We start from the raw sequence: 13,587 nt of genomic DNA on the forward strand, positions 1-13,587 counted from the left end.
TGTGTTTAAGAAAAGACTGGACATGGCACTTAGTGCCATGGTCTAGTTGCCATGGTGGTGTCAGGGCAACGGTTGGACTCGATGATCCCAGAGGTCTCTTCCAACCTGATTAATTCTGTGATTCTGTGATTGTAGTTATGCACGTAGAATTGCTTGCATATATTTTGGCACGTGTTAGAAGTATTTTGCTAATTCAGAACCTTAATTTTTAATTTCTGTCAGTACAGCTCAGTATCTTATTCAGACTCTCCATATTCCCTTCTGCAAGCTTACAAAAGGAATAGAGAGAAGCCCAGCAACTATTTTGAGATTTGTTTACAGAAAATACTCAAATCTTTGTATTTATAGTTTGTAGTTCAGAATATGTGTAATTTATCCTTTCTTCCCTTAATTCAATTCTAGCCCATGGAAAATAATTTCAACATTATCAATTTAAATTCATATTTGCACAGATTATAGTTTAAAAAAAGAAAAAAACATTCCTCCAATTCATAAGCTATATGAAGCTAAAGCTTTTTTATAAAGAAATATATTTATATAAATATTAGATGGGTAGAATACTGCAATAAACATTCACAGAAAGCCTTTTAAGCTTTTTCTCCCATCAAAAAAATATTAATCTAAGTGAATTAAGTGGTTTCCCTTTAAGATGAAAATTGTTCGCACTCAAATTCTTGCTCAAATGGCAAAAACCTCACATTGCAATTAACTACACTTTATGATGCAAGAGGAACTTCCAGCATTCACATTGTTGTTCTTTAATGTACTATTCCCTGTCTCGAATCAAACAGTACACAAGCACTCACAAAAATCTTTATGCACTTTCTCAACAAGCCAAATAAATCCTATACGACACAGAGAAATACTTACCTTAAAAGTCACTGTTGCCTTTGTACAGTAAAATCCAACTGAAATAATAGGATCCTTATGGGACTGAGATTTCTGCTGATGTAGCATCGTTCCATCATCCATTCCACTAGAATCATTCTTTTCATCATCATAACTCACAATAGCAGGAACAAAAGACCAAGCCCAAGAAACCCATCCTTGTTGCTGGTCATAGTCTTGATGCAAATAAGGATCTTGATTAATATACTGTGTAGGATATTGCATTACTGAGCTTGCTTCATCTTCTGTGCCTTTTAAAACAAAAACTACGTCAAATTTGAAATCAACCATAGTTGAAAATTTATTATACTCAAAATTATAGTATATGAAATTTATCTAGGACAGTATTCCACATATCATTCATTGATATTTGGTTTATAATGACAGAAAATAAGTAGAAATTTTAAATTTCTGAATCTAAGTTTCCAAACACTTGTTTGATTCATTAACATTTTCCTCCAAAAAATATTAAAGGTCTTTGCAATGATTTTATTATCGTACATTTGCAGCAAGACCAGAATTTGTCATCTATACCACATGCTTTCAAGACATCTTCTATTAAAGCCCTTCTGAAGTTGCAAATTAAACCCTACTAAATAACGATATATTACAATCTTGTAGTTTTCAATTTTAAAATTAAATAAAAAAGGACTTCAATTGCAAAAGCCATAATAAGGAAAATGTAAACACAGTACAGATCCAAAAATTAAGGTTGAAAACCTCCTTTAAGTCAGCTTTTCAGGTATTCAAAGATACATGTTTATCTATGCTCTAAAAAGCTGGTATGCCACTTGTGAGTCAAAAAAACAAATGTTCGTCTTCTGTGAAAAAAATATTAGAGATAGCATACAGAACAAAACAAGGATTTCCCCAAAGATACAAGTTTAAGATTCATGATCCAAATGAGTAACACTGTGCATGTTCAAATGCAGCACAACAAGCTTAGCCTGTCTGGCTTCATCACCACTCTTAGGGGACTCCCGAGGGGTATTAACTACTTCAGAATTACCATAGCTAGTACAGGATGCAGTACTATTCCCATAGGGGAACAATACTGAATGTATTATTTAACCAAGAACAGGAATAGGCATATTCCATTTCTATTTACTTATTTTTAAACTCAGAGATCCCATTCTTACAAGTTTTAGAGCTTTCAGGCTTTAGTCTAATTAGTCTTTAGTCTTATTATTTATACACTGGCGCAATGGGAGAAAGCATAAGAAAAAACACTCATGAGAATTCTCTGCATATGCTTAGAGGCGAGGACACCTCCTCCCACAAGGGCAATGCAAGCTTCCTTCCTGCTCTCTTTACAAAAGAGTGTCAGAGATCAGATTTAAATCCAAATGTAAATCTTGAAACACGGAAAATACAGAAGAGTATTCTGTACATAAAGTCTTGGAAACAGCCAAGAGGCAGAACTGTAAGATGTAGAAGGAAAAAGAATTGATATGGAGCATGACTAGAGTAGTTAGGCTAGACTGTAGTTGCCAAGCACAGAAGAAATGGTAAAAGGTCTGCCAAAAAGAGAAAAAAAAAATCTGGAGATGTAGGACCTGGGTCATGCATAACATTTGGTCTACATAGGCATAAAATTCAGCCATCATTTAGCACACCTCTTGCTGCAGTAGGTGTAGAGAGACAACAGTAAAAGATGCCAAATAATATTTTGGTTTACAATATTTATTAATATTTTGGAAACCACTAATATAAGACAGACGAGCAGCTAGACTAAAACGGTGATATCTATATCCTGGTAGACAGAAGATGGAAAAAAAGAAAGATACATCTATCTTCTATCACTAAATTAAAACTACTACAACCATTATGGAATCAACAGTCAAACTTTGGAACAAATGCACATCAGCCTAGTAAGCAACCCACAACAGCCTCTAAACACTCCAAAGCAAAAATATAATGTAAATTCCTTTATAACAAGTAATGTATGAAGGGGACTATGTACTTTGGAAACACAAAGTCTCTTTGGTTTTTACTAACTACACTATCCACTGCATCAACTGCAAACATACAGGATAGTAAAGCATAATGATAAAACCCCTATGCTTTACATACATGAGTTTGTTAAAGGACAAAATGCTCCTACTCATCAGGTTTCTAAATCCACTCTTGCTAGCCACCCATAGCAAGATCACACTAGAACAATCTTGCTTCATAGCGTAGTGCGGTGATTCCAGTTAAGAAATACACTTGATATAAACTACAAGATTGCAATGTGACTGCATCTCACTGTTTCCATGTTCAAATCAAGCCCGATCTTCAGAAATCAAGTTTGATCTTCAGAAATTCACTACCCTTTCTTTTAAAGGGTTTGAGATACTTACCTCTAAGAGTCTGCAAACTCTTATCTCTCACCATAAGTCTGGAACTAACCTCGTAGAAAATTACTCTCTTTGTATTTATTTATTTTTCTGCCTGTGTTCGTGTTCAGCCAGGCAAGGCTGATCCAGCTCAGCCTGTGGCTACATAAATGCAAGTGCTGGCAGAAGGGGAAGAGGAAGGGAATGCATCACCATCCCTGCTGGCAATAGCATGAATTTTCACCTGATTCAATCACCCATTAAACTGCATAAGTGAAACTTGGTAAGTATTTCAAGAACCCAGCTTTAGATGTTCATTCTTGTATCGTTAAATAATGTAGATATTAAAATTCATTTCCTTATCCATACCTTACCTGCTATAAGGTAAAGAAGCTACTGCAAACTCACAGATAAGATGACATTATCAGTAGTTATGAACACAAAACTTATGGAATAAATCTTTTTTTTTTTTTTAAAAAAAAAAAAAAAAGACATTTGCAAGCAAGAGTTATCTGGCCGATGACAACAGTTTTGGTACTGACTTGAGAATGCAACAGCCCTTAATTTTGTCCTTGCAGCTTGAACTGTGCCTTGGAGAATCTCAAATGTAATAACACACACGCTTTCAGAGTAACAAACACTTCCTCTATGACTTTCCTTTGCATATATTTATTATATAAGGAATGCACAGAAATTACTAACGTACAGTAAAAAGACAAGTTCTATGTTTGTACAAGTTCCTCCCAATATGTTTATACTATTCAGTGGCTGTGTTGCCAAACTGAATTTTATTCGAAAGATGTTCATTTTGGATCTATAAGACAATAAATTGACTGCCACAAGATAACTCTTAATATTTACTATGCTAGTAGCTTAAATTTTTGATGTTTAAATAGTTTTACTTCACAGCACATATTAAAAACTAGTGGCTTGTGATCTATTGCACGTGTATTACACTAGCACAGCAGTATCGATGGAGGAGATTGTACGTAACTGGAAATTATATCAACAGCAGCAGAAACTAAAATCCTATGTACCAAACTCTAGTCTGATATGCATTCCACATCTCCTTTTAAAAGTAAACGTACTCCCAACACTTTCTAGTTGAAACTCTGATGCCATCAAAATTGTTGTAGGATTAGTATTTGTGCTACAAAGTCGCACACTCAAGTGACAGTACTTTTACACATTTAAGAGGCATCACACTTATTTTGTACAAGACAACCCACTACAGTGACTGAAATAGCCAGGAATCAGTACTGCAAAATAGTAAGACTTAAAGGTTTCTTCTTATTTCTGTATCAAGAACATCATTTTCCTTAAACTCAAACGTCTGGATCCTACTAGACCAGAATATGCTCCCACCTCACAGACAAACATAGATCAAGGGAAGAAATCATAATTCCCTTTTACTGCTGAGTTGTACAGTCCACTGGATATGCAATGTGACTGCAACATACGAAAGCTCCAGGTTCAGCTCTAGTGAACCCGCTTTATCGTGGTGTGTACCTCCATTTTTTAAACAAAATTTCCCAATTCCCCAATTAAAACAAAATTAAACAAGCTTCTACTCCTAGTCTACCTGTCTTGTCCTACTGTAAATTGAAACTACCCTAGTGAAGAACTGATGGATAAGGAGGGAAAGAATGAAATCACCTTACAAATTTGTTAAGAAAATTCCAATTAAAGAATGCCACAACAATTCTGAAGTGCTGAAATAACAGAATCACAGAATCAATCAGGTTGGAAGAGACCTCTGGGATCATCAAGTCCAACCGTTGCCCTGACACGACCATGGCAACTAGACCATGGCACTAAGTGCCATGTCCAGTCTTTTCTTAAACACATCCAGAGATGGTGACTCCACCACCTCCCTGGGCAGCCCATTCCAATGTCTAATGACCCTTTCTGTAAAGAAATTCTTCCTGATGTCCAACCTGAACCTCCCCTGACGAAGCTTGAGGCTGTGTCCTCTTGTCCTATCGCTAGTTGCCCAGGAGAAGAGGCCAACTCCCACTTCACTACAACCTCCCTTCAGGTAGTTGTAGACTGCAATAAGGTCACCTCGGAGCCTCCTCTTCTCCAGGCTAAACAACCCCAGGTCCCTCAGCTGTTCCTCGTAGGTCAGCCCTCCAGACCCTTCACCAGCTTGGTCGCCCTCCTCTGGACTCGCTCCAACACCTCAACATCTTTCTTGAAGTGCGGGGCCCAGAACTGAACACAGTACTCAAGATGCGGCCTCACCAGTGCAGAGTACAGAGGGACGATCACTTCCCTAGACCGGCTGACTACACTATTATAACACCAATATATATAACACCAAGTTATATAACACCAATAACTATTCTAAAGTGCTCCCCATGATATTACTTGGGGTTGCTAATGAATTATTTTAAAATTGCAATTATTTAAACAATATCCCAACCTCAAAATTAGGAGCAGAAGTACGAGTTTGTTAAGGGTGAACTATAAAACAAGTGGCAGTGATTTTAAAACACCAGAAACAGGACAAGAGGTAGGAGATAGTTCTATTTTAGTGGCAAAGGAGACTAAATAACGTGAAATATCACAAAAAAGGGCAAATGACTCTGGGTTGAGGTACAAGTGACAGGACAGTTAATCTCAAAGTGATATGTAAGTTCAGATATCCAAGAAGTTGAGGAAGGTGTTAGCTGTCTGACAATGCCAATCCAAAAAGTGGTTTTGTTTCATATCCTGCTTACAAGTTCAAGTAGATCAATGGGAAATACACTTGGCTTACTGGAAGCATTCAAAAAATTGCTTGCATTGTGTCATCTACATTAAGCCACTTTTAAAATCATCAGCTGAAAAACTGGTCTGATATTTAAGCTTTTATGTAATAAGTAAAAACAAAAGGTCAGCCTATGACTCATGCCCTTCAAAAATTCAATCAGATTTTTTGGGGTCTTTACTTAAGGAGTATTAATGTTTTTCAAGAAAAAAGAAATGGCAACAATATAAACAAATTTTATCTGCTCAACTTCAGAACTTTATAATTTGGTAAGAATTAAACTTTACTCATTTTTTTTAATTTGCTACTCATTTTATCGCTGCTCATTTAACTGATGTTAACAGATGTAAGCAATTCTACGTGCCTAAACATGTATTCCAAATTAATGAAATTTGGCCATCTCCATCCAATATCCTCAGCATATGGGATCTCAGCAACCAGTTACAATGCACTATTATAGATGCTTACAACAAAGTTACTCACTGTCATGCTGGCTGCTAGACAGCCACACAATGCACTGACCCTACAAGCCTTGTTCCACAGGTGTCTATCTACGCTGCATCTTTACAGCTTGTTGAAATATGAATTGCAGGTATATCTACTGTTCCTTGGGAGGATACCAAAGTAAATAGGCAAAGAAGAAGATCCAATGACTGGAGCAGGGGGTGGGCGGGGGGAAAGTGTGGGGTTTACTGCACAGGTCATTTACCCCATAAACACATGAAAACATGAAGAGCTGAAATGACATTATGTACCCTGGTACAATGATTATATGCATATTTCCATCTCTTTAGCCCTCAAGAGAAGACAGATAAAAAGTGCGGGTCAAAAAAATACACAGGAAAGCATAATTTGGCACATACAACCTTTTATCCTGACACCACTTCAGTCAAACTGAGGATCATTTTCTCCACTGTTTAGGAATAACTCTACTCTACCCAAACTCTTTAACACAGCACACAGCTGCTTTTCCTCAGTCAAGTATAGATAAATCTTTCAGTTCTCCCATTTTTATCCTAATAGAATATTGCAGAGTCAATTCCTTCTCCAACAACTAATGCTCATCCAGAATTTCTTGGTGTCACAAATTATTTGCACCTGGTTTTCAGTCAACTCAAATCTCATATTCAGCCCAAAGCTGGCAACATATTAAACTCATCCTCTTGACCTGCTTTTTGTTCCATTGCTATCTCAAAAAATTCCCCCACACTACTGTTCTTACCACCAAGTTTTCAATAAGAAGCACTTCAGCTCATTGAAAATTTGAGTTTTATAGGATCTATGCAACATGTTATCCTGCTTAGCAGTGTTAAAGTGTTAACTACTTGCATTCACAAGGGTCATCTTTATATTCATTCACTCACAACAGGGTCAGTGTGCTTTACAAACATCAGAAAATTTCACAATATTCCTTTGGTATGGAAAGGTACTGTTCCTATTGCCATTTTATACCCGAGAAACGTGCTTCATATGCTGGAATCACATCTGCCATGGATTTCATTTCATGAAAGAAAAAAAAACAATCCCACAACTTTCATATTACAAAATCCTAAGGCAATCATTCAGAGGAGGCAGCACCAAGAACTGTTAAAACCAGCTCTCGGAAGCTCAGTAGCTTATACTGCTCATGATTCCAGCTTCTCACATCTGTCCTAAGCTTCTTGCTCAGCACCTCCTAACATCATTGTGCCGACCCATCTCAGCTGTCTGCCTGCCTGCCTTGCACCCCTCTCTCAGCCATGTAACTTTTCATTTCTAGGCCACTGTTTGTATTTCTTTGCCCAGCAAGTGCTAGACTTCCTCCGCTTGAGCTTTCTCTGTTCTTCAAACCCCTCCGATCATTCTTTACTCAAGCAGCTCTAGTATTTCAGCCTTAGGTCATCAACCTCAGCAACTGCATCCAACTACATTCCAGCTCTCCCTTGCATCCTGGCTTATTGTTCTCTTCATGCCTAAATCATTTTCATTTCTAGTTACATTAGCCAATTTTTTCCACCACAAACCAAAAGCTTATTCTCAAGTCCCAGCTCCCCACAACTACAACTGCTAGTTCTGCCACAGGCTCTTGTCCAAACCCTTCTCACTTTTGTATCTCTCTGCACTGAAATACATCCATTCCCTCCTCTGCACTACCAGTACAATGCAAGACCACATGTGTGTGTACATACATGAGCGCACATGTGTATACGGATGCCCTACACATATACTAAACTCTATGCAGGAAACGAGCATAAATGGTATGAAGGAAAACAGTTGATAACAGTTTTAGCCTGTGTGTGGCAAAATATTTTGCAGTGAAGATAGAAATGGACTTATAGAACTGTTTCTACAGCTCTGGCTTGGCCACCCAACAATTGCCATCTGTTTTGTGTTCTGAAGGAGATAGCTCTGTCAAATAGATATGATCATATAATTAAGTACAATGACAATGTTTGAGCACAGCATAGTTGAAGAAAAATTGCATAGGAAATTACAGATTTCTTCCTTGGTAGTTCTCATCATTGCAACTAGTCTAATTTCTGACCCTTCTAACAACTCTGTTGTGCATCGGTGTGAAGTTACATGATACTTCTTTTTTAGATGGCTATTTTATGAAAAACTAGGAAGTCAGAGTCATAGTCGTTAAAAAAAAAAAAAAAGAATGCAAGTAAGATTTCCAGACAGCAATTGCAATTCAACCTTCCTGACATACATTAGAAATAAGGATGGCAAGAGATGCATTGTCAAAGATTTTACTCATATTTGGACATAAGAATCTCAAATTCCATTCCAGATGCAGAAAAGACTGAGAACTTGTAGGCAGCTGCCTTTTGTTTTAATGTGAATCTTTGCTTAAACTATGCTTCTGTTTCACCACCTCACACCCTAACCGAAAGAAGCCAAACAAACAAAACCCGCATATTTCTCCTATCCAACTTCCATCCTCTTCCACAGTTACAGCTGTTCATCCCAGTCTTCTCACTACCCAGCTAATCTTTGTCGCCAGTCCTTAGATCTTTCCATCTCAAACTCACTGCCTACCAGTCCCAGCTGTTCGCATATCGATTTGTATGATTTCTCTATTCTTTCAATGTCTTTCCTATATTCAAATAGTCCTACTCGCCTTAGCAGCGATATCTTTATCAATGATCTGGACAAGGGGATCGAGTGCACCCTCAGTAAGTTTACAGACGACACTAAGCTGGGCATGAGTGTTCATCTGCTGGAGGGTAGGAATGCTTTGCAGAGGGATCTGGACAGGTTGGATTGATGGGCTGAGGCCAACTGTATGAGGTTCAACAAGGCCAAGTGTCAAGTCCTGCACTTGTGGCACAACAACCCTATGCAACGCTACAGGCTTGGGGAAGAGTAGCTAGAAAGCTGCCTGGTGGAAAAGGACCTGGGGGTGTTGATCAATGGCCGGCTGAATATGAGCCAGCAGTGTGCCCAGGTGGCCAAGAAGGCCAAGAGCATCCTGGCTTGTATCAGAAATAGTGTGGCCAGAGGGACTAGGGAAAACGATCATCCCTCTGTATTCGGCACTGGTGAGGCCGCACCTTGAATACTGTGTTCAGTTTTGGGCCTCTCACTACAAGAAAGACATTGAGGTGCTGGAGCGAGTCCAGAGAAGGGCAATGAAGCTGGTGAAGGGTCTGGACAAGCCTTACGAGGAACGGCTGAGGGAACTGGGGTGGTTTCACCTGGAGAAAAGGAGACTCAGGGGAGACCTTATCGCTGTATACAAGTACCTGAAAGAAGGTCGTAGCAAGGAGGGTGCTAGTCTCTTCTCCCAGGTAACAAGCAATAGGATGAGAGGAAACAGCCTCAAGTTGTGCCAGGGGAGGTTTAGATTGGATATTAGGAAAAATTTCCTCACAGAAAGGGTTATCAAGCAGTGGAACAGGCTGCCCAGGGAAGTGGTGGAGTTGCCATCCCTGGAGGTATTTAAAAGACAAGTAGATGTGGTGCTTAGGGATATTGTTTAGGGATATTGTTTAGTGGTTGACTTGGTAGTGTTAGGTTAATGGTTGGACTTAATGATCTTAAAGGTTCTTTCCAACCAAGACGATTCTGTGATTCAGTGAATTCAGCTACAAAGTTCAAGCAACTCTAAATACATCATAATCCTCTATGGCATGAAAACTTGGCCAAATTTGGGTGAACTTCAATGGGAACAAAAGAAAGATAATTATGGTACGAAGATAACTCTCTGTCTGAAAGCAAGGACACTGCAACTTTTCACAGAAAAGTTCTTCACCCTTTCTCCTGCAAATAGTACAATTAAAACATTGGTTAGATGTAAGGAGTTCTTGAAATGCACACCAATGTTTCTTCTAAAAACTGTGCTTTTTAAGGCTCAGGAAAAATTAAGTTAATATTTTCAGAATATTAATTAAGTACTTCTAATCATATGTCTTGTGTAACAAACTCCACATTTCTTCTAAGGCAAATAGTTTCTAGTGCAAAAAGCTACTTGAGCTTTAAAATAAATACAACAGAATTATTTAGAGACCTCTGATTCATTTGCTCAGTTCCACATAACAAAAGCATGACAGAGAATTCTACATCTCGCATGACAGTGAAATGGTTATCTGTGCCAACCAACACTGAAGGCTATATTTTGGCAAAAAAAAAATCCCCTGCTGTCATTTTTCCAATAATTGATTTATTTCTCTGAAACTAGAGAAGACAGCAATACAGGATTAAAAAAAAATTGTAAACTTCTTATATAAATTGAAATTGTATATTTCTTAAACAGAACAAAATGAATTAATTTAATAGTTTGCACAAAGTTTCAAACTGTTGTAATACTATAAACATAAGCACAGCTTAAGAGTGCCGCATCACCTTCACATATAATTCCAAGAATTTTCTAGAAGTCATCATGCTCTTGGCTGTGTGGTACATATCTCTTCCTACTTCCCCAGATCCAAATTCAACCTTGGAAAGATACCCAAAACTTATGTCTTGAGATTAAAATTAAAATACAAATCTAAATAAGTACCCTGTTTTGACAAGTAAATTAACTTCTGCTCTACAAAAGCATAACAACATGAAAATTCAGAATTTGGAATGACAGTCCATCCTCCCTCTTCTCTTAGTGCCCGATACATCACAAAAACTTTAGATTCAAGTCTGGATATTCAAGATCATGACATTCATGATTAAATTACTGAAAAAAAAAAGAGAGCATGATATAAGTCAATACGACTGCTTGACTCTTGAATGTTCTGTGTTCATATTTTACACAGAACGGAAAAAACAGGAAAGTATTTAAGTTCTGATGTCTACTTAGAAATTTTATTTCCCTTATATTTTAATAAAAACTAAGCACCTATCTGCCTTTCTTATGTTGCTGCAAATTCCTAATAATTCACCTAACATAAAACCTCAACCCTCAAATACATGACATGATACAACTAGAAAAAATAAAAATACAGTAGCAAAGTTGTTAGGTCCTAGCAAAGCCACTTAAAACTGAGGCTGGAGTGAAGGGTTCACAGCTCAAAATGCATCACTGGCCATCCAGTACCTGTTGTAACCCCAGCAATATTGGGGAAGCAGCAGATGGGAAGCCATCACACAAAGGTAAAGAGAATTCACCTATCAGTGCGGTGCTCCTCAAAAGATCATGTCACAGTAAGTTACCAGACAAGATCATGCAGAAGATGAATACATGTTATACAAAAATAAAAAAACAGAGTAGACTAGACAATGTAAAAGGATAGAACTACTGAAAACACAGTGCAAAGTAATACTTTGCTGTTCAGAACAAATGCAGATATATCTATTCTCAGTAACAAGTTTCAAAGATGAAAAAACACAACTTTGAAACTGGCAGCAGCCACATTTGAACCAAATAATAGAGAAAAGTCAAAGTTGCCTATGGACAGGTGCCTTGTTGCACAATATAGGAACAGATAAATCCAAAGTACCCTACTGTGTCACAACTCCTAAAATGATCTTTAAAAAAGTTTAACCTCAGCATAGTCAGGACTCTCAGAATACTTTTCAGAACAAAACATGAAAAAGAGGTTAGAGCACCACAATCTTGCGCAGCACAATGAATCGGCTCTAACAAACTGCAGACTGCCGAGATACTTTGCAATGACTAGCCTTGGCCATCTACATTTGTAAAAAGCAAAGAAATTAATATTTTTAACATTTCTTTTTAAGAAATAAAAATTTTATTTACCTGTGATACTTCCCAATATATCTTTAGCGTGGCAAATCAAATCTTCACTTTCCCCATCTTTGAAGTTGCCTATTTCTCCATAATAAAGAGCAATCCCAAGTTGCATTATACGTATAAACATGGGAAGCTGCTGATCCGAGATTGAAAGTTTCAAACTTTCAACTAAGGTGTGAATCTGCAACATGAAAGAAAACAAAAGCAAATAATAACAAGCTCTGTCATCATTAAAGCCAACTTTTAAAACATACAACTCCATATTAATTTTGTATGTGCATTCTTATTTTTAAAACAAAAGCTGTAATATAACACAAGACAAAGGGCTGTAAACAATGTCAAAAACATACACTGAGTTGCTACACGAGAGATCTTCAGGTTGAAAAGTCAAATGTAATATATTTTGCATATATGTATAAAAAAAATTTTTTACAATTGTTGCCAGAGAAATTTCTAAAACATAAGTCACATAAGTGCACCTGATTAAACTTTTATTTTCATTATAGATTCATAAAAATCTCTGCATGCTAAAGAAAACTTAGATATACTGGTTTTAATATGCAAGGTCCTTCATTTTGATTCTTTCCCACTCCCAATGTTATTGCGAGTGGACAAGTAACAGGAGGGGAAAAAGGATTCATTCCAACTGAAGTGCAGAAAATCACCTTCTCTGGATATTCCAGTTCAAACATGCAATTAAGTAGTTTTCTCTAAATGAAAGCAAGCTTTGCAAAGTCTGTAATTATTAGGATGAAAATTTAACCTTCTGTAAATATCTTAGCTATTTTATTCAACACTTCAGAACAGTTTTATGAGTATGTGATCAAGCTATAAAGACAAAAACAGACTTGATAAGAAAGCTACCTTTCGTTAAGCGAGAGCTGCATAAAATAAAATTACTGTAATAAAATTACTGTCTGTAACATTAGACATATCTCTAGCTCCAGGTTCAGTTTCTAGAAGTTGTGGGTAAAAATAAGGAAAATGGAGAGTCAGTACACATCAGCATTGGCCTTAATGCAATCCAATTTAAGAAGCATGAAAAATTACTTTGTAAACAGTACTGTACATCCATGGCAGGTAAAAACACAGTAGTAAAATAAATATTTGTATAAAAATATTCTAATATACTAATAAGACTTCACTAATAAATTTATATGAGTAAATTTATTCATAAAGCCCCAGCCTTAATCATATAGAATGAGTGACAACATAGTATCAGCCATTTATATAGACTAGAGGAAAGATTTTAGGTATTAGAATTCTGCTATTATTTAAAATTGTCTGAAAGAAAACAGCATGTAAAATCCTAAGATACATTTCAGAAATCAAAAATTAATTCTTCAATACAATTTTTCAGGGCTAGTTGATTAAAAGTTGTCAATAATAAATATTTTCTGTGCAGATGAACAACAGGAAGGATAAGGAGCAAAAAACTGTCTTAAGATTTGGAAGAAAAA

General features: G+C 36.9%; 1 protein-coding gene across 5 annotated transcripts in view; it reads right to left on the bottom strand.

Moving 5' to 3' along the window:
• The window catches only part of VPS13B (vacuolar protein sorting 13 homolog B), a 506,220-nt gene that overhangs the window by 428,341 nt on the left and 64,292 nt on the right, over nucleotides 1-13,587 (bottom strand). For all 5 annotated transcript variants that reach the window (XM_068395717.1, XM_068395718.1, XM_068395719.1 and 2 more), the window contains 2 exons: nucleotides 12,134-12,308; nucleotides 871-1,139 (listed from right to left, as the gene is read on the bottom strand). In XM_068395717.1, coding sequence (XP_068251818.1) covers nucleotides 871-1,139; nucleotides 12,134-12,308 — 444 coding nt within the window. The remainder of the gene's footprint in view (nucleotides 1-870; nucleotides 1,140-12,133; nucleotides 12,309-13,587) is intronic.

This window comes from Nyctibius grandis, chromosome 3, assembly GCF_013368605.1.
Source record: "Nyctibius grandis isolate bNycGra1 chromosome 3, bNycGra1.pri, whole genome shotgun sequence".
Taxonomy (NCBI): Eukaryota; Metazoa; Chordata; class Aves; order Nyctibiiformes; family Nyctibiidae; genus Nyctibius; species Nyctibius grandis.